Genomic DNA, 26,326 nt, shown 5'->3' on the forward strand with positions numbered 1-26,326 from the left:
AGCCACTAGTTGGTAGCCAGTTACCAGTCGTTTTGATGGACTTTGCTCTGTATAAGCTTGGAGAGATTTTGTTGCCTATTGTTGGTGCTCTACGTGGAACGACCCTAATTCCGTCCTAATATTGCACCCATGACTGAATCCTCTCTCAGAATATCTATGTTGCGTTTTACTATATTAGATATTGCAGAAAAGTGAGTATTGTAGGTGAGAACTAATGTTGGAATATTAGAGCTGGTGCTATTGTGGTGGTTCCTTTTAGTAATGAGATTGCTTCTAGATTTACTAGCTACTATTTTTCTTGCTCTATCTAAGGTTCATTTTGGATAATTTCTACATGATAGTCTAGAATTATTTTAATGGTTTGGGGGGGCAACATGGATGACATTCCAGAATTTATATCGTACTTGAACAATAATGTATTTAATTTACGATTTACATACACCATCAACCGTAACTCTATTACTTTTTTGGATTTAGAAATAATGAACTGATCACTTCTAAAACGTTCAGGAAACCCACAATATTACATGCGCGCAGTTTTCCCCCTTCCCATGTCCTAAAAGCCATTCCAGTAGGAGAAATTACTAGAGCTCGGAGGAATTGTAGTGACTCCATCTCCTTCTCAAAAGAATGTACCACCATTAATTCTAGACTAACATGTAGAAATTATCCAAAATGGACCTTAGATAGACACGCACGGCTCTGCTCCGTACACCTCGTACATACATGGCTCCGCTCCGTACACCTCGTACACGCGTGGCTCCGCTCCGTACGCCTCGTACACGCGCGGCTCCGCTCCGTACGCCTCGTACACGCGCGGCTCCGCTCCGTACGCCTCGTACACGCGCGGCTCCGCTCCGTACGCCTCGTACACGCGCGGCTCCGCTCCGTACGCCTCGTACACGCGCGGCTCCGCTCCGTACGCCTCGTACACGCGCGGCTCCGCTCCGTACGCCTCGTACACGCGCGGCTCTGCTCCGTACGCCTCGTACACGCGCGGCTCCGCTCCGTACGCCTCGTACACGCGCGGCTCCGCTCCGTACGCCTCGTACACGCGCGGCCCTGCTCCGTACACCTCGTACACACGCGGCTCCGCTCCGTACACCTCGCAAACGTGCGGCTCCGCTCCGTACACCTCGCACACGTGCGGCTCCGCTCCGTACACCTCGAACACGCGCGGCTCCTCTCCGTACACCTCGTACACGCGCGGCTCCGCTCCGTACACCTCGTACACGCGCGGCTCCGCTCCGTACGCCTCGTACACGCGCGGCTCCGTACAACTCGTACACGCGCGGCTCCGCTCCGTACGCCTCGTACACGCGCGGCTCCGCTCCGTATGCCTCGTACACGCGCGGCTCTGCTCCGTACGCCTCGTACACGCGCGGCTCTGCTCCGTACGCCTCGTACATACACGCGGCTCCGCTCCGTACACCTCGTACACACGCGGCTCTGCTCCGTACACCTCGTACACACGCGGCTCCGCTCCGTACACCTCGTACACACGGCTCCGCTCCGTACACCTCGTACACATGCGGCTCCGCTCCGTACACCTCGTACACACGGCTCCGCTCCGTACACCTCGTACACACGCGGCTCCGCTCCGTACACCTCGTACACACGCGGCTCTGCTCTGTACACCTCGTACACGCGCGGCTCCGCTCCATACACCTCGTACACGCACGGCTCCGCACACCTCGTACACGCGCGGCTCTGCTCCGTACACTTCGTACACGCGCGGCTCTGCTCAGTACGCCTCGTACACGCGCGGCTCCGCTCCGTACACCTCGTACACGCGCGGCTCCTCTCCGTACACCTCGTACACGCGCGGCTCCGCTCCGTACACCTCGTACACGCGTGGCTCCGCTCCGTACGCCTCGTACACGCGCGGCTCCGTACACCTCGTACACGCGCGGCTCCGCTCCGTACGCCTCGTACACGCGCGGCTCCGCTCCGTACGCCTCGTACACGCGCGGCTCCGCTCCGTACGCATCGTACACGCGCGGCTCTGCTCCGTACGCCTCGTACATACACGCGGCTCCGCTCCGTACACCTCGTACACACGCGGCTCTGCTCCGTACACCTCGTACACACGCGGCTCCGCTCCGTACACCTCGTACACACGGCTCCGCTCCGTACACCTCGTACACACGCGGCTCCGCTCCGTACACCTCGTACACACGGCTCCGCTCCGTACACCTCGTACACACGCGGCTCCGCTCCGTACACCTCGTACACACGCGGCTCTGCTCCGTACACCTCGTACACGCGCGGCTCCGCTCCATACACCTCGTACACGCACGGCTCCGCACACCTCGTACACGCGCGGCTCTGCTCCGTACACTTCGTACACGCGCGGCTCTGCTCCGTACGCCTTGTACACGCGCGGCTCCGCTCCGTACGCCTCGCACACGCGCGGCTCCGCTCCGTACGCCTCGCACACGCGCGGCCCCGCTCCGTACGCCTCGCACACGCGCGGCTCCGCTCCGTACGCCTCGAACACGCGCGGCTCCGCTCCGTACGCCTCGTACAAGCGCGGCTCCGCTCCGTACGCCTCGTACACGCGCGGCTCCGCTCCGTACGCCTCGTACACGCGCGGCTCCGCTCCGTACGCCTCGTACAAGCGCGGCTCCGCTCCGTACGCCTCGTACACGCGCGGCTCCGCTCCGTACGCCTCGTACACGCGCGGCTCCGCTCCGTACGCCTCGTACACGCGCGGCTCCGCTCCGTACGCCTCGTACACGTGCGGCTCCGCTCCGTACGCCTCGTACACGTGCGGCTCCGCTCCGTACAACTCGTACACACACGCGGCTCCGCTCCGTACACCTCGTACACGCGCGGCTCCGCTCCGTACGCCTCGTACACGCGCGGCTCCGCTCCGTACGCCTCGTACACGCGCGGCTCCGCTCCGTACGCCTCGTACACGCGCGGCTCCGCTCCGTACGCCTCGTACACGCGCGGCTCCGCTCCGTACGCCTCGTACACGCGCGGCTCCGCTCCGTACGCCTCGTACACGTGCGGCTCCGCTCCGTACACCTCGTACACACACGCGGCTCCGCTCCGTACACCTCGTACACACGCGGCTCCGCTCCGTACACCTCGTACACACGCGGCTCCGCTCCGTACACCTCGTACACACGCGGCTCCGCTCCGTACACCTCGTACACACGCGGCTCCGCTCCGTGCACCTCGTACACACGCGGCTCTGCTCCGTAAACCTCGTACACGCGCGGCTCCGCTCCGTACGCCTCGTACACGCGCGGCTCCGCTCCGTATGCCTCGTACACGCGCGGCTCTGCTCCGTACGCCTCGTACACGCGCGGCTCTGCTCCGTACGCCTCGTACATACACGCGGCTCCGCTCCGTACACCTCGTACACACGCAGCTCTGCTCCGTACACACGCGGCTCCGCTCCGTACACCTCGTACACACGGCTCCGCTCCGTACACCTCGTACACATGCGGCTCCGCTCCGTACACCTCGTACACACGGCTCCGCTCCGTACACCTCGTACACACGCGGCTCCGCTCCGTACACCTCGTACACACGCGGCTCTGCTCCGTACACCTCGTACACGCGCGGCTCTGCTCCGTACGCCTCGTACACGCGCGGCTCCGCTCCGTACACCTCGTACACGCGCGGCTCCGCTCCGTACACCTCGAACACGCGCGGCTCCTCTCCGTACACCTCGTACACGCGCGGCTCCGCTCCGTACACCTCGTACACGCGCGGCTCCGTACACCTCGTACACGCGCGGCTCCGTACGCCTCGTACACGCGCGGCTCCGCTCCGTACGCCTCGTACACGCGCGGCTCCGCTCCGTACGCCTCGTACACGCGCGGCTCCGCTCCGTACGCCTCGTACACGCGCGGCTCCGCTCCGTACGCCTCGTACACGCGCGGCTCTGCTCCGTACGCCTCGTACATACACGCGGATCCGCTCCGTACACCTCGTACACACGCGGCTCTGCTCCGTACACCTCGTACACACGCGGCTCCGCTCCGTACACCTCGTACACACGGCTCCGCTCCGTACACCTCGTACACATGCGGCTCCGCTCCGTACACCTCGTACACACGCGGCTCTGCTCCGTACACCTCGTACACGCGCGGCTCCGCTCCATACACCTCGTACACGCACGGCTCCGCACACCTCGTACACGCGCGGCTCTGCTCCGTACACTTCGTACACGCGCGGCTCCACTCCGTACGCCTCGTACACGCGCGGCTCCGCTCCGTACGCCTCGCACACGCGCGGCTCCGCTCCGTACGCCTCGTACACGCGCGGCTCCGCTCCGTACGCCTCGTACACGCGCGGCTCCGCTCCGTACACCTCGTACACGCACACCTCCGCTCCGTACACCTCGTACACGCACGGCTCCGCTCCGTACACCTCGTACACGCGCGGCTCTGCTCCGTACACCTCGTACACGCGCGGCTCTGCTCCGTACACCTCGTACACGCGCGGCTCTGCTCCGTACACCTCGTACACGCGCGGCTCTGCTCCGTACACCTCGTACACGCGCGGCTCTGCTCCGTACGCCTCGTACACGCGCGGCTCTGCTCCGTAAACCTCGTACACGCGCGGCTCCGCTCCGTTCACCTCGTACACGCGCGGCTCCGCTCCGTACACCTCGTACACGCACGGCTCCGCTCCGTACACCTCGTACACGCGCGGCTCCGCTCCGTACACCTCGTACACGCACGGCTCCGCTCCGTACACCTCGTACACGCGCGGCTCCGCTCCGTACACCTCGTACACGCGCGGCTCCGCTCCGTACACCTCGTACACGCACGGCTCCGCTCCGTACACCTCGTACACGCACACCTCCGCTCCGTACACCTCGTACACGCACGGCTCCGCTCCGTACACCTCGTACACGCGCGGCTCCGCTCCGTACATCTCGTACACGCGCGGCTCTGCTCCGTACGCCTCATACACACGCGGCTCTGCTCCGTACACCTCGTACACACGCGGCTCTGCTCCGTACACCTCGTACACGCGCGGCTCTGCTCCGTACACCTCGTACACGCGCGGCTCTGCTCCGTACACCTCGTACACGCGCGGCTCTGCTCCGTACACCTCGTACACGCGCGGCTCTGCTCCGTACACCTCGTACACGCGCGGCTCTGCTCCGTACACCTCGTACACACACGGCTCCGCTCCGTACACCTCGTACACGCACGGCTCTGCTCCGTACACCTCGTACACACACGGGTCCGCTCCGTACACCTCGTACACGCGCGGCTCTGCTCCGTACACCTCGTACACACGCGGCTCTGCTCCGTACACCTCGTACACACGCGGCTCTGCTCCGTAAACCTCGTACACGCGCGGCTCCGCTCCGTTCACCTCGTACACACGCGGCTCCGCTCCGTACACCTCGTACACGCACGGCTCCGCTCCGTACACCTCGTACACGCGCGGCTCCGCTCCGTACACCTCGTACACGCGCGGCTCCGCTCCGTACACCTCGTACACGCGCGGCTCCGCTCCGTACACCTCGTACACGCGCGGCTCCGCTCCGTACACCTCGTACACGCACGGCTCCGCTCCGTACACCTCGTACACGCACACCTCCGCTCCGTACACCTCGTACACGCACGGCTCCGCTCCGTACACCTCGTACACGCGCGGCTCCGCTCCGTACATCTCGTACACGCGCGGCTCTGCTTCGTACGCCTCATACACACGCGGCTCTGCTCCGTACACCTCGTACACACACGGCTCTGCTCCGTACACCTCGTACACACACGGCTCTGCTCCGTACACCTCGTACACACACGGCTCTGCTCCGTACACCTCGTACACGCGCGGCTCTGCTCCGTACACCTCGTACACACACGGCTCCGCTCCGTACACCTCGTACACACACGGCTCTGCTCCGTACACCTCGTACACACACGGCTCTGCTCCGTACACCTCGTACACGCACGGCTCCGCTCCGTACACCTCGTACACACACGGCTCCGCTCCGTACACCTCGTACACACACGGGTCCGCTCCGTACACCTCGTACACGCGCGGCTCTGCTCCGTACACCTCGTACACACGCGGCTCTGCTACATCCACACTATAAACCTCTCCTGACCCCACACATAAACTTCAGCTCATCCAGCACCATGACAACCAGCACAGCAGAGTCCTGCATCCACCGAGGCCCCTGATCATGTGACCCCTGACTCCTCCCCTCCTGTGACCTCATCACAGGTCCTGTGCGCACACAACAGCCATATATGTGGTGGCGGCTCTGCAGGTGGAGGTATGTGGAGACCCCATTACTGGGCGCAGGGGGCATTAACCCCTTCAGCAAGGAGGCTCTTTGGGGGTCTCTGTGTGGTGTGAACAGTGAGGTAACAGCTGTGGACAGAATGTGGCTTCACTGGTTCCTGTCCACATTAGGTCCCTTCTGACGACTGCAGGATGAAGGACAGGGGTGAATCCGTCATCTGCAGCCTATAAACCGTAGACACGTAGGGCAGTACCTGAGGCCGGAGTGAATGCCCCTCACAGAGAGGAGGTGGGGGGTTTCTCTATAAATGCCCGGCCTCAGAGCCGCCCTGCGCCCCTCACATCGTAGGGAGTCAGAGCTCGGTACTGAATGAATAATGTTATAGCAGCTAATTGACATATGAGTAATAACATAAACCTCATGATGTGCCCGTGGGTGAAACACGCTGAGGTGACTGAGCACAGGTCAGCGAGCTCAGTAACATAGACCCCCGGATACCTCAATGTGATTACTGTAGTACAATATGGGGGGACACAGTGATCGCCTGGAGCTCAGCAGGGGATATCTGCATCTCAGTAACATAGACCCTCGGATACCTCAATGTGAATACTGTAGTACAATATGGGGGGACACAGTGATCGCCTGGAGCTCAGCAGGGGATATCTGCATCTCGGTAACATAGACCCCCGGATACCTCAATGTGAATACTGTAGTACAATATGGGGGGACACAGTGATCGCCTGGAGCTCAGCAGGAGATACAGTGGTGGCCAAAAGTATTGGCACCCCTGTAATTCTGTCAGATAATACTCAGTTTCTTCCTGAAAATGATTGCAGTCACAAATTCTTTGGTATTATTCTCTTCATTTAATTTGTCTTCAATGAAAAAACACAAAAAGAATTGTCCTAAAGCCAAATTGGATATAATTCCACACCAAACCTAAAAAAGGGGGTGGACAAAAGTATTGGCACTGTTTGAAAAATCATGTGATGCTTCTCTAATTCGTGTAATTAACAGCACCTGTAACTTACCTGTGGCACCTAACAGGTGTTGGCAATAACTAAATCACACTTGCAGCCAGTTAACATGGATTAAAGTTGCCTCAACCTCTGTCCTGTGTCCTTGTGTGTACCACATTGAGCATGGAGAAAAGAAAGAAGACCAAAAACTGTCTGAGGACTTGAGAAACCAAATTGTGAGGAAGCATGAGCAATCTCAAGGCTACAAGTCCATCTCCAAAGACCTGAATCTTCCTGTGTCTTCTGTCCGCAGTGTCATCAAGAAGTTTAAAGCCCATGGCACTGTGGCTAACCACCCTAGATGTGGACGGAAAAGAAAAATTGACGAGAGATTTCAACGCAAGATTGTGCGGATGGTGGATAAAGAACCTCGACTAACATCCAAACAAGTTCAAGCTGCCCTGCAGTCCGAGGGTACAACATTGTCAACCCGTACTATCCGTCGGCATCTGAATGAAAAGGGACTGTATGGTAGGATACCCAGGAAGACCCCACTTCTTACCCCGAGACATAAAAAAGCCAGGCTGGAGTTTGCCAAAACTTACCTGAGAAAGCCTAAAACGTTTTGGAAGAATGTTCTCTGGTCAGATGAGACAAAAGTAGAGCTTTTTGGGAAAAAGCATCAACATAGAGTGTACAGGAAAAAAAAAGAGGCATTCAAAGAAAAGAACACGGTCCCTACAGTCAAACATGGCGGAGGTTCCCTGATGTTTTGGGGTTGCTTTGCTGCCTCTGGCACTGGACTGCTTGACCGTGTGCACGGCATTATGAAGTCTGAAGACTACCAACAAATTTTGCAGCATAATGTAGGGACCAGTGTGAGAAAGCTGGGTCTCCCTCAGAGGTCATGGGTCTTCCAGCAGGACAATGACCCAAAACACACTTCCAAAAGCACAATAAAATGGTTTTAGAGAAAGCACTGGAGACTTCTAAGGTGGCCAGCAATGAGTCCAGACCTGAATCCCATAGAACACCTGTGGAGAGATCTCAAAATGGCAGTTTGGAGAAGGCACCCTTCAAATATCAGGGACCTGTAGCAGTTTGCCAAAGAAGAATGGTCTACAATTCCAGCAGAGCATTGTAAGAAACTCATTGATGGTTACCGGAAGCAGTTGTTCGCAGTTATTTTGGCTAAAGGTTGTGCAGCCAAGTATTAGGCTGAGGGTGCCAATACTTTTGTCTGGCCCATTTTTGGAGTTTTGTGTGAAATGATCAATGATTTGATTTTTGCTTCATTCTCTTTTGTGTTTTTTCCTTGCAAGCAAATTAAATGAAGATAATAAAACCAAAGAATTTGTGATTGCAATCATTTTCAGGAAGAAACTGAGTATTATCTGACAGAATTGCAGGGGTGCCAATACTTTTGGCCACCACTGTATCTGCATCTCAGTAGCATAGACCCCCGGATACCTCAATGTGAATACTGTAGTACAATATGGGGGGACACAGTGATCGCCTGGAGCTCAGCAGGGCATATCTGCATCTCAGTAACATAGACCCCCGGATACCTCAATGTGAATACTGTAGTACAATATGGGGGGACACAGTGATCGCCTGGAGCTCAGCAGGAGATATCTGCATCTCAGTAATAAAGACCCCTGAATACCTCAATGTGAATACTGTAGTACAATATGGGGGGACACAGAGATCGCCTGGAGCTCAGCAGGGGATATCTGCATCTCAGTAACATAGACCGCCGGATACCTCAATGTGAATACTGTAGTACAATATGGGGGGACACAGTGATCGCCTGGAGCTCAGCAGGAGATATCTGCATCTCAGTAATAAAGACCACCGAATACCTCAATGTGAATACTGTAGTACAATATGGGGGGACACAGTGATCGCCTGGAGCTCAGCAGGGGATATCTGCATCTCAGTAACATAGACTCCCGGATACCTCAATGTGAATACTGTAGTACAATATGGGGGGACACAGTGATCGCCTGGAGCTCAGCAGGAGATATCTGCATCTCAGTAATAAAGACCCCCGAATACCTCAATGTGAATACTGTAGTACAATATGGGGGGACACAGTGATCACCTGCAGCTCAGCAGGAGATATCTGCATCTCAGTAATAAAGACCCCCGAATACCTCAATGTGAATACTGTAGTACAATATGGGGGGACACAGTGATCGCCTGGATCTCAGCAGGAGATATCTGCATCTCAGTAACATAGACCCCCGGATACCTCAATGTGAATACTGTAGTACAATATGGGGGGACACAGTGATCGCCTGGAGATCAGCAGGAGATATCTGCATCTCAGTAATAAAGACCCCCGAATACCTCAATGTGAATACTGTAGTACAATATGGGGGGACACAGTGATCGCCTGGAGCTCAGCAGGGGATATCTGCATCTCAGTAACATAGACCCCCGGATACCTCAATGTGAATACTATAGTACAATATGGGGGGACACAGTGATCGCCTGGAGCTCAGCAGGAGATATCTGCATCTCAGTAATAAAGACCTCCGAATACCTCAATGTGAATACTGTAGTACAATATGGGGGGACACAGTGATCACCTGCAGCTCAGCAGGAGATATCTGCATCTCAGTAATAAAGACCCCCGAATACCTCAATGTGAATACTGTAGTACAATATGGGGGGACACAGTGATCGCCTGGATCTCAGCAGGAGATATCTGCATCTCAGTAACTGTGATTGGCGGATGCAGCTGAGTAACAAAACGACTGAATATACCGGGAGCTACAAGGAGAGCAGCACAAGGTATCAGCCGTGTGAGGAATTTCTGTATTAGGGGTTAACCCTTCTGTGGGGATTATTGAGCCTCTGTAGGTAATAAACATTTATAATGAAATCTATTGAAGGGACAAGTAGCAATAGATCAACAAGAACTCGTCATCCACATGAATAGTGACTGGCGCTCGCTGAGTGTTCAGGGCTGGAATTGAGGGCAAAGTGCAATAATAAGGGATGATTGTGGGATATACAGTACAGACCAAAAGTTTGGACACACCTCATTTAAAGATTTTTCTGTATTTTCTTGACTATGAAAATTGTACTTTCACACTGAAGGCATCAAAACTATGAATTAACACATGTGGAATTATATACTTAACAAAAAAGTGTGAAACAACTGAAAATATGTCTTATATTCTAGGTTCTTCAAAGTAGCCACCTTTTGCTTTGATGACTGCTTTGCACACTCTTGGCATTCTCTTGATGAGCTTCAAGAGGTAGTCAACGGAAATGGTTTTCACTTCACAGATGTGCCCTGTCAGGTTTAATAAGTGGGATTTCTTGCCTTATAAATGGGGTTGGGACCATCAGTTGTGTTGTGCAGAAGTCTGGTGGATACACAGCTGATAGTCCTACTGAATAGACTGTTAGAATTTGTATTATGGCAAGAAAAAAGCAGCTAAGTAAAGAAAAACGAGTGGCCATCATTACTGTAAGAAGTGAAGATCAGTCAGTCCGAAAAATTGGGAAAACTTTGAAAGTGTCCCCAAGTGCAGTTGCAAAAACCATCAAGCGCTACAAAGAAACTGGCTCACATGAGGACCGCCCCAGGAAAGGAAGACCAAGAGTCACCTCTGCTTCTGACGATAAGTTTATCCGAGTCACCAGCCTCAGAAATCACAGGTTAACAGCAGCTCAGATTAGAGACCAGGTCAATGCCACACAGCGTTCTAGCAGCAGACACATCTCTACAACAACTGTTAAGAGGAGACTTTGTGCAGCAGGCCTTCATGGTAAAATAGCTGCTAGGAAACCACTGCTTAGGACAGGCAACAAGCAGAAGAGACTTGTTTGGGCTAAATAACACAAGGAATGGACATTAGATCAGTGGAAATCTGTGCTTTGGTCTGATGAGCCCAAATTTGAGAACTTTGGTTCCTACCACCGAGTCTTTGTGCGACGCAGAAAAGGTGAACGGATGGACCCTACATGCCTGGTTCCGACCGTGAAGCATGGAGAAGAGGTGTGATGGTGTGGGGGGGGCTTTGCTGGTGACACTGTTGGGGATTTATTCAAAATTGAAGGCATACTGAACCAGCATGGCTACCACAGCATCTTGCAGCGGCATGCTATTCCCTCCGGTTTGCGTTTAGTTGGACCATCATTTATTTTTCAACAGCACAATGACCCCAAACACACCTCCAGACTGTGTAAGGGCTATTTGACCAAGTAGGTGAGTGATGGGGTGCTACGCCAGATGACCTGGCCTCCACAGTCACCAGACCTGAACCCAATCGTGATGGTTTGGGGTGAGCTGGACTGCAGAGTGAAGGCAAAAGGGCCAACAAGTGCTAAGCATCTCTGGGTACTCCTTCAAGATTGTTGGAAAACCATTTCCGGTGACTACCTCTTGAAGCTCATCAAGAGAATGCCAAGAGTGTGCAAAGCAGTCATCAAAGCAAAAGGTGGCTACTTTGAAGAACCTAGAATATAAGACATATTTTCAGTTGTTTCACACTTTTTTGTTAAGTATATAATTCCACATGTGTTAATTCATAGTTTTGATGCCTTCAGTGTGAATGTACAATTTTCATAGTCAAGAAAATACAGAAAAATCTTTAAATGAGAAGGTGTGTCCAAACTTTTGGTCTGTACTGTATGTATATGGGGAATGTTTCCATGTGCCGTGAAGATGAATATGCACGTTGGAATTGTTTCTAATTGATTAATGTGCACAAGTTTGAACGATCTCTGATTACCAATGTTCTGGGATGGAGCTAATAAAGCACGGCAATACTCGCCTATAGAATAATAATATACCATTTATTATTTTTATTATTAGTATCTGTAACATACCTGGCGGCGACCTTGCATAGTGGCCCATCTCCCACTGTGCAAGAGCGCGCACTTGATCTCCAGTCCAGAATGTCTCTCTGGCTTTCCTCCATGCTGTCTGTTTGTGTCTGTTTCTGCTGCTTAAGGGCGGCGCCCGATCACTTCCTGCTTTTTGTACCTGCTGTGGGCCACACCCCTTGTGCGTCCTCAGCCTATTGCTGTCTGTCACCTGGTATATAACCCAGCTGCCCCAATCAATCCCTGCCTGAGCATTGTGTTTCATTCAGTGTGTGCTTGCACTCTGAAGGTGCCAGGTCCCGTTCTGTGTTCTCTTGTCTGCCTATCCTGGAGGCTGTATTTCCAGGCCTGTCTGAACACGCTCCTAGCCTGTTCCTCCCGCCTTCTAGGGGCCGATTACCTAGACCCGCTCCTGTATCTTGTCTGTCCTGTCTGAACACGCTCCTAGCCTGTTCCTCCTGCCTTCTAGGGGCCGATTACCTAGACCCGCTCCTGTATCTTGTCTGTCCTGTCTGTACACGCTCCTTGCCTGTTCGTCCCGCCCCTCTGGGGGCCGTATTCCCAGACCCGCTCCTGTATCCCGCTGCAGTGTCGGTCTCTTCCGTACACTCAGTTCCAGTCTGAACTCTCTCCTTTCCTTTACCTGTTTTGCCTCTATGTCCGTTCCTTTCCTTTTTCTGCAGAGTCTGAACTCGTACCTAGCTCCTGCTTGTTGTCTCTGTACTCCCGTTTGTGAGTTTGTGGTCCACTCGCTACTTCACTGCAAGTACCCTGTGGGTATCTGGCTCTGCCTTTCCCTTCCTGTCTGTTCCGTGTGAACAGAGCCCTGTCCCCCCTGCTCTGCCTTGCTCACCGCTCCGGCGGTTCTAGCTTGCTCTGACTCCCTTGCTCACCGCTCCGGCGGTTCTAGCCTGCTCTGACTCCTTTGCTCACCGCTCCGGCGGTTCTAGCTTGCTCTGACTCCCTTGCTCACCGCTCCAGCGGTTCTAGCCTGCTCTGACTCCTTTGCTCACCGCTCCGGCGGTTCTAGCCTGCTCTGACTCCTTTGCTCACCGCTCCGGCGGTTCTAGCCTGCTCTGACTCCTTTGCTCACCGCTCTGGCGGTTCTAGCCCGCTCTGCTCCCTCTTTCTCACTGCTCTGGCAGTCTCGTTCTGCTCTCTTCCTTTACCTCACTGCTCCTGCAGTCTCGCTCTGCTCCCTCTTCCTCACTGCTCCGGCAGTCTCGTTCTGCTCTCTTCCTTTACCTCACTGCTCCTGCAGTCTCGCTCTGCTCCCTCTTTCTCACTGCTCCGGCTGTCTCGTTCTGCTCTCTTCCTTTGCTCACTGCTCCGGCAGTCTCGTTCCGCTCTGACTCCTTTGCTCACTGCTCCGGCAGTCTCGCTCCGCTCTGACTCCTTTGCTCACTGCTCCAGGCGGTCTCGTCCTGCTCTGACTCCTTGCTCACTGCTCCGGCAGTCTCGCTCAGCTCTGACCCTTTGCTCACCGCTCCAGGTGGCCTTGTCCTGCTCTACTCTTGCTCACCGCTCCAGGCGGTCTTGTCCTGCCCTGCTCTCGCTCACCTCTCTGGGCGGCCTCACTCTGCTGTGTTTGTCCGCCACATCTGTGGTTCTGTTCCTGAGTCCCAGTGTGTACTGGGTTCTGTCCCGCCTGTGTTCCTACCTGCTAGTGCCTCCCTGTCTACACTCTAGCCGTGCTTGCCTGTACCCCCCTGCCTGCATACCCGCCTGCCTGCATACCAGTCGTGCCTGCCTATTCCCACCAGTCTGTGTGCCAGCCTAACCAGTCTGTTCCTGTATTCCCCTGTGTGGGTCAACAGCCGTGTCCGGGGTCTGTCCTGGAGTAGCACCTGGTCCCTCTGCTCGGTTCCTCCTTGGGGCACTGGCGTCGTATGCCGTCGTGTGACCCTGGTCGGATCGGGTGAATACCTAGTTACGCCCCTCCAGGCATTCACTCTCCGGCACGGTCCAGTGGAATCCCTACTATCACACGCACACGCCGCTCAGCCCGGGCGTGTGCATTACAGTATCCAAATCTCACCCATCTATAAGGTTCAGATTGGATAGACTGCATGTTAAATACGGTGGAGATATGTATATTTTTAATACATTCTAATAAAAGTTACTTTTTAGCATAGTTAGTCCACCTCGGTCAGTAAATATCATTTATTTAGTGGATTTTTTCTTCTAGCTTATAGAGATTCTCAATAAGTGAATTGTTTGATCCAACCTTCAGCCTTCGTCTGTGATTCTGAGACTCCGTGCACACAGGCTCTATGGCATCACTACATCCCACCTGTAGTATGGAGCCTCAGTACTCACACTGCACAGACCGGAGCAGGGGGGGGGCTGTGATGGACTGTAAGGGCTTCCATACTGAGTGGGGGTCCTCATTTTGTGTAGCAGGCTGTGGTGGCCGTAATACTGTGTGAGGGGCTGTGGGGGCATCATATTGGGGGGGCTGTGGGTGCCATCATACAGTGTTGGTCATCATGCTGTGGGGGATCTGTGGGTGCCATCATATTGTGAGGGTCTGTGGGGGAGGCCATCATACTGTGTGGGAGCCCTCATACTGAGCTACATGGGTACACAGGAGAACAATTTCCTGGTGATGAGTCACATAAAGATAAGTAAGTGAGAAATACGGACTTTTGGTCTATCTGGTTGCAGACTTGAATTGATATGGTGTTGTGTGCCAGGAAGGAGACATGAGATAGCATGTTCTGAAGGAAAGCTAAGATATAATGGCAGTGGGAATCCTGATTACAGGCAGGGAGCATAGCGGAGACAAAGAGCAGGGCGAGGTATTTAGCTCAGGCCAGGAGGCCTACTTAAACGGTTGGGAACTTTGCCAAGGGGGAGCAGAAGTCCTAATTAAACGGGATTAAGTTAAGTAAGGATTCCTTATCTTAGACAAATAGAATTTAAGGAAACAATTGTCTATAGTAGACAGGAGGCTACAGTGTTTTCAAACTAGGACACGAGTTCTCCTATGGAGAGCTGAAGATGCAGTGCCTCAGCAAGAAGTGTGTGGCCCTCATCACATGAACTTTGATAGTATTAGGCTAAGTGCCCACGATGCAGAAATGCTCCGGATTTTTTCCTGAGCGTTTCTGCATCTCCCTGGCAGAAAAAACTCATGCAGATTGTACATGCGGATTGTACATGCGTTTTTCTTGCCAGGGACAAGCGGATTTGAAGCGTTTTTCAGGCTGTGTGCCCACTATGCGTTTTGCAAGCGTTTGTGCAGTGGAATTTCCGCAGCGTAAACGCTTAAAAAACGCTTGGTAATCCGCCCCTCATGGTCCCCAATGACAAGCCGCAATTTCAATGCCCATGCTGCGGATTTTTCCGCAGCGTTTATGCTGCGCTCAAAAATCAGCAGCATGTCCATTAATTTTGCGGACACGTAGTGTAATCGCCGCCATTGACTTGCATTGGACCGCGTGACATCCGCACCACTGCATCTACACAAGCGGATATCACACGGTTCGATGAGCAGATGGTACCCAGGTCTGGAGGAGAGGAGACTCTCCTCCAGACCCGGGTACCATAGAACCGGTAAAAAAAAGAATAAAATAAAAAATAAAGATTATATTCACCTTCTGGCGGCCCGCGCTGCACTCGTCCTCCTTTGCCGGCAGATCGCGAAGGACTGTAGGACCTGCGCTGACGTCATAGTTATGTGACGGCAGGTCCTAGTGCAGTGCACAGCGATCTCCCGGCTGCCAGAACGGAGCGAAGCAAGACTCCGGGGGTCATCAGAAGGTAACATTCTTTACGGGCACACTATATAAATCCATGTCGGTTGCATGGATTTATATAGTGTGACCATGTTGTCAAGCACTTTCCAGGTGATGCTAAAATCGCTTGGAAAGCGCTTGTCAACCCGCATGCGGAAATGCAAGTGAAGAACTGTTCACATCTGCATGTATTTGGCAGGAAAAACGCATGCACAATCTGCATGCGTTTTTTCTGCCAGGGAGATGCAGAAATTTTCTGCATCGTGGGCACATAGCCTCACATGAATTTGCGCATGCATTATATGAACGCAGGTGAATCCGCATGTGTTCAATGAACCATTCGGATTCGCCGCATTCAATCCATTGTAGTGATCTAATTTCTCTTGCAGAGACTAGCGACTCCGCAAGAGAAATTGACATGCTGTGGTCTGGAAAGATGCGCCGCATGTCAGTGTCCGCGGGTGATCTGCAGGTGCACGGAGACGCATAGTGGACATGGGATTTCTACAAATCCCATCCACTATGCTGTAACATCTGGCCACTGTGTCAAACCCACAGCGGCACGCAGCGTCAAACCCACAGCGGCTCCTGATCGTGTGCACATCTTGCTCAATAATGATTTTATGGACTGTTCTAGCTTGTAACAAAACTTATGTGCCACTACATGTAACCGGAAAATTCTTGACTCTGCATAGTGCAGAAGACGCATTCATAAAGTGTTGTGCCTGCTATCTGATGTATATACTTCTCATCAACGTCTTGTTAAATAAAGAAAAGTTTATTTTTGGACTTTGGCTTCTCTTATTCATCTCCATACCATCTGGCCCAGGCCTGCCAAGTACAACGACAGCATGAGATGTGCAGAGTCAGGAGCTATGACACTGCCAAATACAAATATACAGTACATGTATATATTTTCCTTTTGAGGTTGGGGGGGCCAATTACAGCTATTGCTGTGGGACCTGTGATTTCTATCTACACCACTGTGTTTCCTCAGGGAACTTACCAAGATGTGTGCTGAGCACCTTGAACCCCCAGGTGCTTCACAGAAGTTTATAACATGGAGCCGTGAAAATAAAAAAATGTAACTTTTTCCACAAAAATGATCGTTTAGCCCCAAATTTTTAATTTTCAAAAGGGTAAGAGGACAAAATGGAACCTAAAAACTGTTTTCAATTTCTTCTGAGTATGCCAATACCCCATATGTGGGGAGAATACAGTGTTTGGGCGCACGTCGGGGTTCAGAAGGGAAGGAGCACTGTGTGACTTTTTGAACACAAAATTGTCTGGAATCTACAGCGGACGCCATGTCGTATTTCGGGAGCCCCTGATGTGCCTAAATAGTGGAAACCCTCCACAATTGACTCCATGTTGAAAACTAGACCCCTCAAAGATTTTATCAAGGGGTATAGTGTACATTTTGAACCCAGAGGTACGACACAGAATTTGATAACATTAGGTCATCATATTGAATAAGTTGTCATTAGTCTTGAGCGCAAGTGCTCGCTACTTAAGTTTGCATCGGGTACTCGGGTATGCACCATGTATCGCGGGTGCTCAAGTCCCTGCCCCGCATGTTTCACGGTTGTTAGAAACCCAAAAAAACATGCGTGGATCGCTCGTGCATGGCAGGCGATCCCAGCAACGTTTTTTTGGGCTGCGAAACATATGGAGCAGAGACTCGAGCATGTCACTCGAGCACCCGCGATACTCAGTGCATTCCCGAGCACCTGATGCAAACTCAAGTAGCGAGCACTTGCGCTCAACATTGGTCGCCCTATCATCATCATTTTTTTTTCTTTACCTTTGAAAAAATCCCAACCCTAATACAGCCCTAACCCTAGCACAATCCTAACTCTAGAGTTTATTTTTTTACGCCGTTCCTCGTGCGGTATAACTGATTAGATGACTTTATTCTTTGGGTTGGTGTGATTACAGCGATACCAGATTCATATCGGGTTTTTATGATAGACAGCTGTCACACACTAAAAGACGCTTTTTTTTGCAAAGACTAGTGTTTGCATCTCCATATTTTGAGAGCTGTAATTTTTCGATATTTTGGCCGACAGAGTTATGTGACAGCTTGTTTTTTGTGGGACAAGTTGGCGTTTTTATTGGTACCATTTTCGGGCATGTGGAATTTTTTGATCGCTTTCTATTCCGATTCTTGGGAGGCAGAATAAACAAAAAACAGCAATTCCGGAATTGTTTTTTTTTTATGCCGCGCCGCATTTGGTAAAATTGATAAGGCAGCTTTATTCTACGGGTCAGTAAGTTTACAGCGGTATCACATTTTTATTTTTTTTATGTTTTGGCGCTTTTACACAATTAAAACTATTTTCTAGAAAAAATATTTTTTTTGTATCGCTTTATTCTGAGAGCTATAACTTTTTTATTTTTTCGGATGATGGGGCTTGTTTTTTGCGGGACAAGATGACGTTGCTTCATTTTTATTTTTTTTTACCGTGTTCACTAAATGGGTTAACTAGTGGGACAGTTTTATAGGTCAGGTCGTTCCGGATGCGGTGATACCAAATATGTGTACTTTTATTGTTTTTTTTTCATAATAAATAAATATTATGGGTACAATATATTTTTATTTTTTGGGGATTATTTTTTTCATTTTTTTTTTATATTTTCACTTTCCTACCCTTTTTTTTACTTTTACACATTGTCCCACTATGGGACTTTCACTTTTTGCAGCCTGATCGACTGTATAGCATAGAGAGCAGCAGCTCCCTATGTCATGCAGCCTGTCAGCACTGCGTATGACCAACGTAACTTCCTGGTGACCCGGATGCTGTCATGGCGACATCGGGTCATCATGACAACATCCGGGAGCCACCGCAGACATCGCTGGGGGCCACAGAGGAGGTGAGTACCAGCACTTACCTCCCTCCTTGCCCCTGCAATGCTGCGATCAATTTCGATTGCAGCAGTGTGGGAGTTAATGTGCTGGGAGCGGTGCGGGACTGCTCCCTGCATATATCACCGGGTGTCAGCTGTGACAATCAGCTGACACCCGGCAGCGATTGCCCTGCACCGCTTGTGTGCGGGCGCGATCGCATTATGCTTAAAAGTACATAGCTGGTCCATAAGTCCCAGGTCACAGCTACGTACTATTACTGATGTCGTCGGAAAGGGGTTAAAACAAATGTTTAACATATTGAAAAATAACAAAATGTATCCTATGCTTTTTGCATGTTTTTTTCTTTTTACAGGAATTGTTGGTGCCAATTTTCTTTTGAAACATGTTAATATCTTTTTTTTCTGTTTTTTTCTTGTAATATAAGGGCAGAAATAAACCCCATAAAACACTGTACATGGAGACTTTGGCATCAAATAATTTCTGTCTGCGATGTTTGTGCAAATAAAAAAGCTTTTATAAAAGTCTCAAATTTCTGTGTGTAAATCAGACATGAGATCTAACGTGATAGAAGATTACAGTCCGGGGAAGATGGGAAACATTCATACAGACGGCCAGTGGTGATGTAGTCAGTGACGGACTCTGGCCAAATATGTTTCAAGAGCTGTGGTAGAATATGAAGATTTCATCCTCATCATGAAGTAGTTATTTCTAATGTCACGTGTAATGAATATCTCCTGCAGTATTCCAGTGTCGGTAAATGAGACGAGAATTAGCGTTATGGAAGATGAGTCTATGTGAAACGTATTCAGCTGCCGACTCCGAGGAAGAAACTGCTTGTTGTCTATAGCATAAAATATATAGGTTTTATTAGTAGTTATAAAGAAGAAAGCTACATACTGTAAAATAATAAATCTCCTCATATGTTTCCCTTATTATCTAAAGTAATTGTATTATTACACAGAATTTTTATGATGTTACATTGGCTCATCTTCTTCTCATTCAGGTCTCTACAATACCGAATCCTCTCAGTGAAGATCTTCCATAGAAGAGAATTTTCCTGATTTACCCGTCAAAGATGCATATGGACAGAGACAAGATGGTGGAGAGGATATTACACCTCACCCTAGAGATCCTCTTCCGGCTTACTGGAGAGGTGAGAGATTCTGATGACGTCACATTACATCATTCTTATCTATGGGAATAACAGATGGACAGAACTGGAGAAGTGAGGACTCTGGAAATGTCTGTAGAGAGATTTATTAATGAGTCTCTCCATAACCAGGATTACACAGTAGTGAAGAAGACCTCTAGTGAACGCCGTCAGGACCCTGTGTCTGAGGGATGGGGAAGACCCCTGAGCCCAATCACAGGGCTTCCACCTCACCCCCTGATGCTTGAGGACATCAATGACCAGAAGATCCTAGAACTCACCTACAAGATGATTGAGCTGCTGACTGGAGAGGTGACACTGCTGGGAATGCTGGGACATTATACAGTAACGCTATGGAGGGATCGGGGGGATGACGGTATCATTGTATGTGTCGGGTTCCTATAAGGTGTCAGGATGTCGCCGTCTATTTCTCCATGGAGGAGTGGGAGTATTTAGAAGGACACAAAGATCTGTACAAGGACGTCATGATGGAGGTTCCCCAGCCCCTCACATCACTAGGTAATAGACCGGACTAAATACACACGACCTATAATTATCTCTATGTAAAGAATGAATTCAGTCCTGTATGTGTTTCCTCCAGATCTATCCAGTAAGAGGACAACACCAGAGAGATGTCCCCGTCCTCTTCTTCCACAGGACCGTAAACAAGAAGACCCCAATGTTCCTCAGGATCATCAGGTAGATGGAGAGATGGTGTCATGAGATCTCCCCTATGATGTGTAGACGGCTGTGAAGGTCTTGTGCTCAGTCTTGTTTTATCCACCAGTATTATTATGGTTTATACTTGTGTAATGAGAACGGTGGAGATGGCAGGATTAGAGCTGATCATAGATGGGACTTCTCCATCTGTCTGTGACTTTTATAATATTTGTTTCAGGGTGAAGATCTGATCCATATTAATACTACAGAGACATATGTGAGGGGTGATGAGCGGTGTAAGGAGCAGATTCCTACATATGACTACCCAGGTGAGTAGTGACCACTAAACTCTGAGAAGTCACAGATTCTTCTCACTCACCGGCTGTGGCTGCTTTATCAGTCGTGTAGTCCGGCCGTATCACAATCGTGTGATCACCATTTTCCCACTAGACCACAACATTTTTCTCCATCCGAAAATATTCAATTTACTTTGTGTAATTGTGAAAGACCTTTTCTATAGAACTTACAACCTGGAGGATCCACCTACCCCCTGGGATTAGTAGATGCTGACCGTTACCTGCCCCGATCTGTAAACTACAAAGCCAAATGACAGCGTACGTAGAAAGTGCTGACAAGTGAGAAAATCACTTGAAGAAAAATATTCTGATGGACCTGTAAGAGAAAGCGGAGGGTAATGATGCTGTTGGCTTCCTAGATCCCTGATATCTTATTGGATGAATCTACCTTCTCTCCCTTCTGTGCTGCTGAATGTGCTCGTATGGTGCCTACAAGACCAGGTCCAGTCTTTCTGGCCAAACTTCTCTTTTATGATCGACAACATTAAATGTGCAGTGAGGGCCAAGTGTGAATTTCTGTACAATAACAACGGAGTTTCCCTTTATCCTGACTTTTCAATTTCTTTTTAAACCAACTAACTTCAAACAGGATCTTGATAAACTACATAAATACCATTACACCTGTGCGGTGATATGTCTCTAAGCTGTGCGTGGCTGATGGCTGTAATATACATCTAATCACACCGGCAGGAGATGTGGTGGCATGGCTCGAGCCCTGGTTTCATGGATTCACTCCACATCATAAATTCCATTATGTTTTCAATCCTAAAGAATTCAGATTCCTGCACAATCTCTCCTGAAATGGGGGCACTAATACTTTCTCTACTCTTCTGGTCTGGACTCATCATACCTCCAATGGTCCACCATAAATGAGTGCATCTCCGGTTTAGTGTTGGATTTCTCCCTTCATACATACGTTGTTGTTGGGGATGTTACATGTTTATATATTCTTTTTTTTACAAGTTCATTCTGTATGATAGTCTGATTGTGGTGGGATCGGCTGGCCTCACTTATGTGAGTCTTTAACACCCTGGTAGTCTTTCAAAAAGATCTCCATTGCCTCTTCCAAATGCCAGAGATCTAAATTTAAGACCCCTCAGCTCTGCAGTATTGTAAAAAACTTCACTTTAAATGTCTAATATTTCTTCTTGACACTCATGTGATAGAAAATATTGTCCCTTACAATAGTTTAGATTGCCAAGAGCCACCGAGCCCCAGACTCTAATTACCCCAGAGAGGTTTCTCCACTAGTTACTCATTTTTCTTTGATGGAGACTGTTGAGTTTGATCATTTCAGTAGATGTTTTATTGTCTATACTCACAGTTTTTGACTTCAGTAATCCTCTGATTTAACCCCTTCCCGCAGACAGTTTTTTGTTCCTAATCAGGCCCCATTTTTCAAATCTGACGTTTTGTCACTTTATGTGGTGATAATTTTGGAATTCTTCACAAAGGATAATAGGAAACAAATGGACCTTACAAATTATTTTCCAACTTCTCTTGAATCTGACAATCCCCTATATACGGTTGTACACTGCTGTCTGGGCACATGGCAGGGTAAGAAGGGAAGGAGCGCCATTTAGCTATTAGGAATGCAGATTTTCCTGGAATAGTTCGCAGACGCAATGTATTGGGGGCACTGTTCATGGTCACCTGGCAGCTCAAAAGATGGCCACCACAAACTGACTTGTCACTATCTACTCCATTTACAGATTTCACAAATTACTTTGCTCATCACCCTTTAACCCCTCTATATGGATCTGGACTTACACAGAGACCCCTAGGTTTGGACCACGGTGTTACCTGCTGTTCTGTGGAGTGAGATGGGAAGAAGAATAGTCAGGTAGCCGGATCAGAACCTGGAGGGCAGAGAAAATACAAGATCAGAAGACACGAGTAGTCAGTAAACGGGCCGAGGTCACACCAGGAAACAAATACACAAGCCGGGAGCTGAGCACAGAGGCCTGAACCAGAGGAGAACAAGGCTGGATCTGGCAGCTTCCGGCAATATGCTTCCAGCTTTAGTAGGGTGCGGTGCTTTCCAAATGGCTGAAGTAGGGAGCAGATTACTCCAGCTGGACAGCACACACACCCATACTGCCAGACTGGATGGTACTACTGGTCCCATTCACCCTAATCTTAGTGGCTGGACAGAGCCTGCGCCTTTTACTCCATATTTGGGAGGCAGAATGAACAAACAGCTGAACACGACGCTCTACTGGTTCATCCTATGAGGTTTTCTATTAGATGGTCCTGGTGAATAAGTGATTTTTTTTTTTATAGAACTTGCCTTTATTTACTGACAGTTTAAGTAGAAATGTTCAAAAATATAAAATTCAAGGATTTTTTATTAAAAAATAATAATTGGTTTTATTCTTGGCAGATGACTGTACCCGGAGATCAGAGGGACAGCTGACATCTTCAATTTTCAAATCAGACAGTTTTCAGATCCCACAGGATACAATTGAAGTGAATGACATTTCCCCAGATATCCCATCATCCCTTCACAGCAAAGATCTGTCATCTGATCCTTTGAAACAGGTCCTGTCTTCTGATTCATTACCGAGTACTAAGGAAAATCATAGTCACAAAATAAGCATTAAAAAACAAACTGATACTAAAGCAAAAAAGCCATTTTCACATTCAGAATATGGAAATAGTTTTCCTCTCAAAAAGTCTTTTCTTAAACATCAAAAAATTCACACAGTGAAGAATAGATTTTCTTGCTCCAAGTGTGGGAAATGTTTTAATCAGAAATCAGATCTTTTTAGGCATGAGGTAACTCACACAGGAGAGAAATCATTTTCCTGTTCAGAATGTGGGAAATGTTTTACAGAGAAATCCACTCTTATCAAACACCAGAGAACTCACACAGTGGAAAAGCCTTTTTCATGTTCAGATTGTGGGAAATGTTTTAACCAGAAATCTAGTTTTCTTAAGCACCAGAGAACTCACACAGTGGAAAAGCCTTTTCCATGTTCAGAATGTGGAAAATGTTTTAACCAGAAATCTAGTTTTCTTAAGCACCAGAGAACTCACACAGGGGAGAAGCCATTTTCATGTTCAGAATGTGTGAAATATTTTACAGCGAAATCAACTCTTATTGCACATCAGAAAACTCACACTGGGGAGAAGCCATTTTCTTGTTCAGAATGTGGGAAGTGTTTTGCAAAGAAATCAAATCTTATCAAGCATCACAAAACTCACACAGGGGAGAAGCCATTTTCATGTTCAGAATGTGTGAAATATTTTACAGCGAAATCAACTCTTATTGCACACCAGAGAACTCACACAGGGGAGAAGCCATTTTCATGTTCAGAATGTGGGAAATATTTTACAGAGAAATCAAATCTTATCAAGCATCACAAAACTCACACAGGTGAGAAGCCTTTTACATGTTCAGAATGTGGGAAATGTTTTACAGAGAAATCAACTCTTATCAAACACCAGAGAACTCACACAGGGGAGAAGCCTTTTTCATGTTCAGAATGTGGGAAATGTTTTACAGAGAAATCAACTCTTATCAAACATCAGAGAACTCACACAGGTGAGAAGCCTGTTTCTTGTTCAGAATGTGTGAAATATTTTACAGAGAAATCAACTCTTATTGCACATCAGAGAACTCACACAGGGGACAAGCCATTTTCATGTTCAGAATGTGGGAAATATTTTACAGAGAAATCAAATCTTATCAAGCATCACAAAACTCACACAGGTGAGAAGCCTTTTTCATGTTCAGAATGTGGGAAATGTTTTACAGAGAAATCAACTCTTATTGCACATCAGAGAACTCACACAGGGGAGAAGCCATTTTCTTGTTCAGAATGTGGGAAATGTTTTGCAAAGAAATCAAAGCTTATCACACATCAGAGAACTCACACAGGAGACAAGCCTTTTCCATGTTCAGAATGTGGAAAATGTTTTACAGAGAAATCAACTCTTATTGTACACCAGAGAACTCACACAGGAGAGAAGCCATTTTCATGTTCAGAATGTGGGAAACGTTTTACAGCGAAATCAACTCTTATCAAACATCACAAAACTCACACAGGGGAGAAGCCTTTTACATGTTCAGAATGTGGGAAATGTTTTACTGCGAAATCAACTCTTATCAAACATCAGAGAACTCACACAGGGGTGAAGCCTTTTCTGTGTTCAGAATATGGAAAATGTTTTAACCACAAATCTGATTTTGATAAGCTCCAGAGAACCCACACAGGGGAGAAGCCGGAAATGTTTTGTACAGAAATCACATGTTAATAAACATCATAGAATTCACACAGGGGAGAAGCCTTTTTCATGTTCAGATTGTGGGAAATATTTTAACCAGAAAGCGCATCTTAATAACCACCAGAGAACCCACACAGGGGAGAATGCCACAACTACACCCAACTAGTCTCTGTACAGACAAGTAAGGCCCTAGCTGCACAACTAAAAACACCACCACAGACCTAACTCCCTAATAAGCCGTTGAGGAGTTTCTTATACCTCCTGAGGAACCAGAGGGGAGGCTGCAACACACTATCAACAAGGGGAAAGTAAAGTATGAAGACCCATGACCTAGGACACAAACCCAGCTTTCTGACACTAGGCACTAAATTGTGACCCAAAATCCTTTACTAATCTTCAGATTTCATGAGGCCTTGCACACAGTCAAGGCACCTAGTGCCAGAGGCAGCGAAACCACCCCAAAACACATTTGAACCTCCACCATATTTAACTATATGGGTTGTAAATTTATTGATTATGCTGCGCACCTTGGACAAAGGAACATGCGGATCCCTAAAGATGGACTTATAACCTTGAAATTGTTGATATTTTTCAACAATTTTGGTTCTCAAATCCTCAGACAGTTCTCGTCTCCTCTTTCTGTTTTCTCCATGCTTAGTGTGGCACACATATGCACACAATGCAAAGATTGAATCAACTTCTCCCTTTTTTATCTGGTTTTAGTTGTGATTTTCATATTGCCCACACCTGTTACTTGCCACAATTGCGTTTGAACAAGCTTCACATTCACTTGAAACAAAGTTGTTTACCCACAATTTAGGCAAGGTGCCAACAATTTTTTCCAGCCTATTTTGTGCAAGATTATGTTTAATTTGCCTTTTTTTCTCTGTTTTCTTGTGTTGTTCCAATACACGCAAAGGAAATAAACGTGTAGAACAAAACATGTAATTGCAATAATTTTCTGGGAGAATTACTTCATTTTCTGGAACAATTTCAAGGGATCCAACACTTTTCACCATGACTTGTTTTTGTTGCCTTTTTAACTTGTTGCAGCATTTCATCCTCTACGTGTTCAGCTATATTAGGAGGCTTGTAGCAAACTCCAGTTAGCAGCTTTCCATTATTGCCACGTCCATGTACATTTACCCAGACTGATTCTACATTAGGAATGTAAAACTCACAACATGAAAACTTTGACAAAGTCGTGGGCCAACCAGTATACAGTATAATGGGCCCCACATGCTCCTCCATACATAAGAAACAAGAGGAAAAAACTTCAAGTCAGAGT

General features: G+C 49.1%; 1 protein-coding gene across 1 annotated transcript; it reads left to right on the plus strand.

Annotated features, from left to right (window-relative positions):
- The first annotated feature begins 6,175 nt into the window (after window positions 1–6,175).
- On the plus strand, window positions 6,176–25,979 carry LOC141235842 (uncharacterized). Its single transcript, XM_073668193.1, has 6 exons — window positions 6,176–6,259; window positions 19,646–19,795; window positions 19,925–20,311; window positions 20,394–20,491; window positions 20,691–20,781; window positions 23,192–25,979. The coding sequence occupies exons 3-6, from the start codon at window positions 20,179–20,181 to the stop codon at window positions 25,066–25,068; spliced, it is 2,199 nt and encodes a 732-aa protein (XP_073524294.1). The 5' UTR covers window positions 6,176–6,259; window positions 19,646–19,795; window positions 19,925–20,178; the 3' UTR covers window positions 25,069–25,979.
- Window positions 25,980–26,326: the final 347 nt, after the last annotated feature.

This window comes from Phyllobates terribilis, unplaced genomic scaffold (assembly GCF_046119375.1).
Source record: "Phyllobates terribilis strain yellow unplaced genomic scaffold, ASM4611937v1 Scaffold_691__1_contigs__length_813055, whole genome shotgun sequence".
In the NCBI taxonomy this organism is placed as follows: Eukaryota; Metazoa; Chordata; class Amphibia; order Anura; family Dendrobatidae; genus Phyllobates; species Phyllobates terribilis.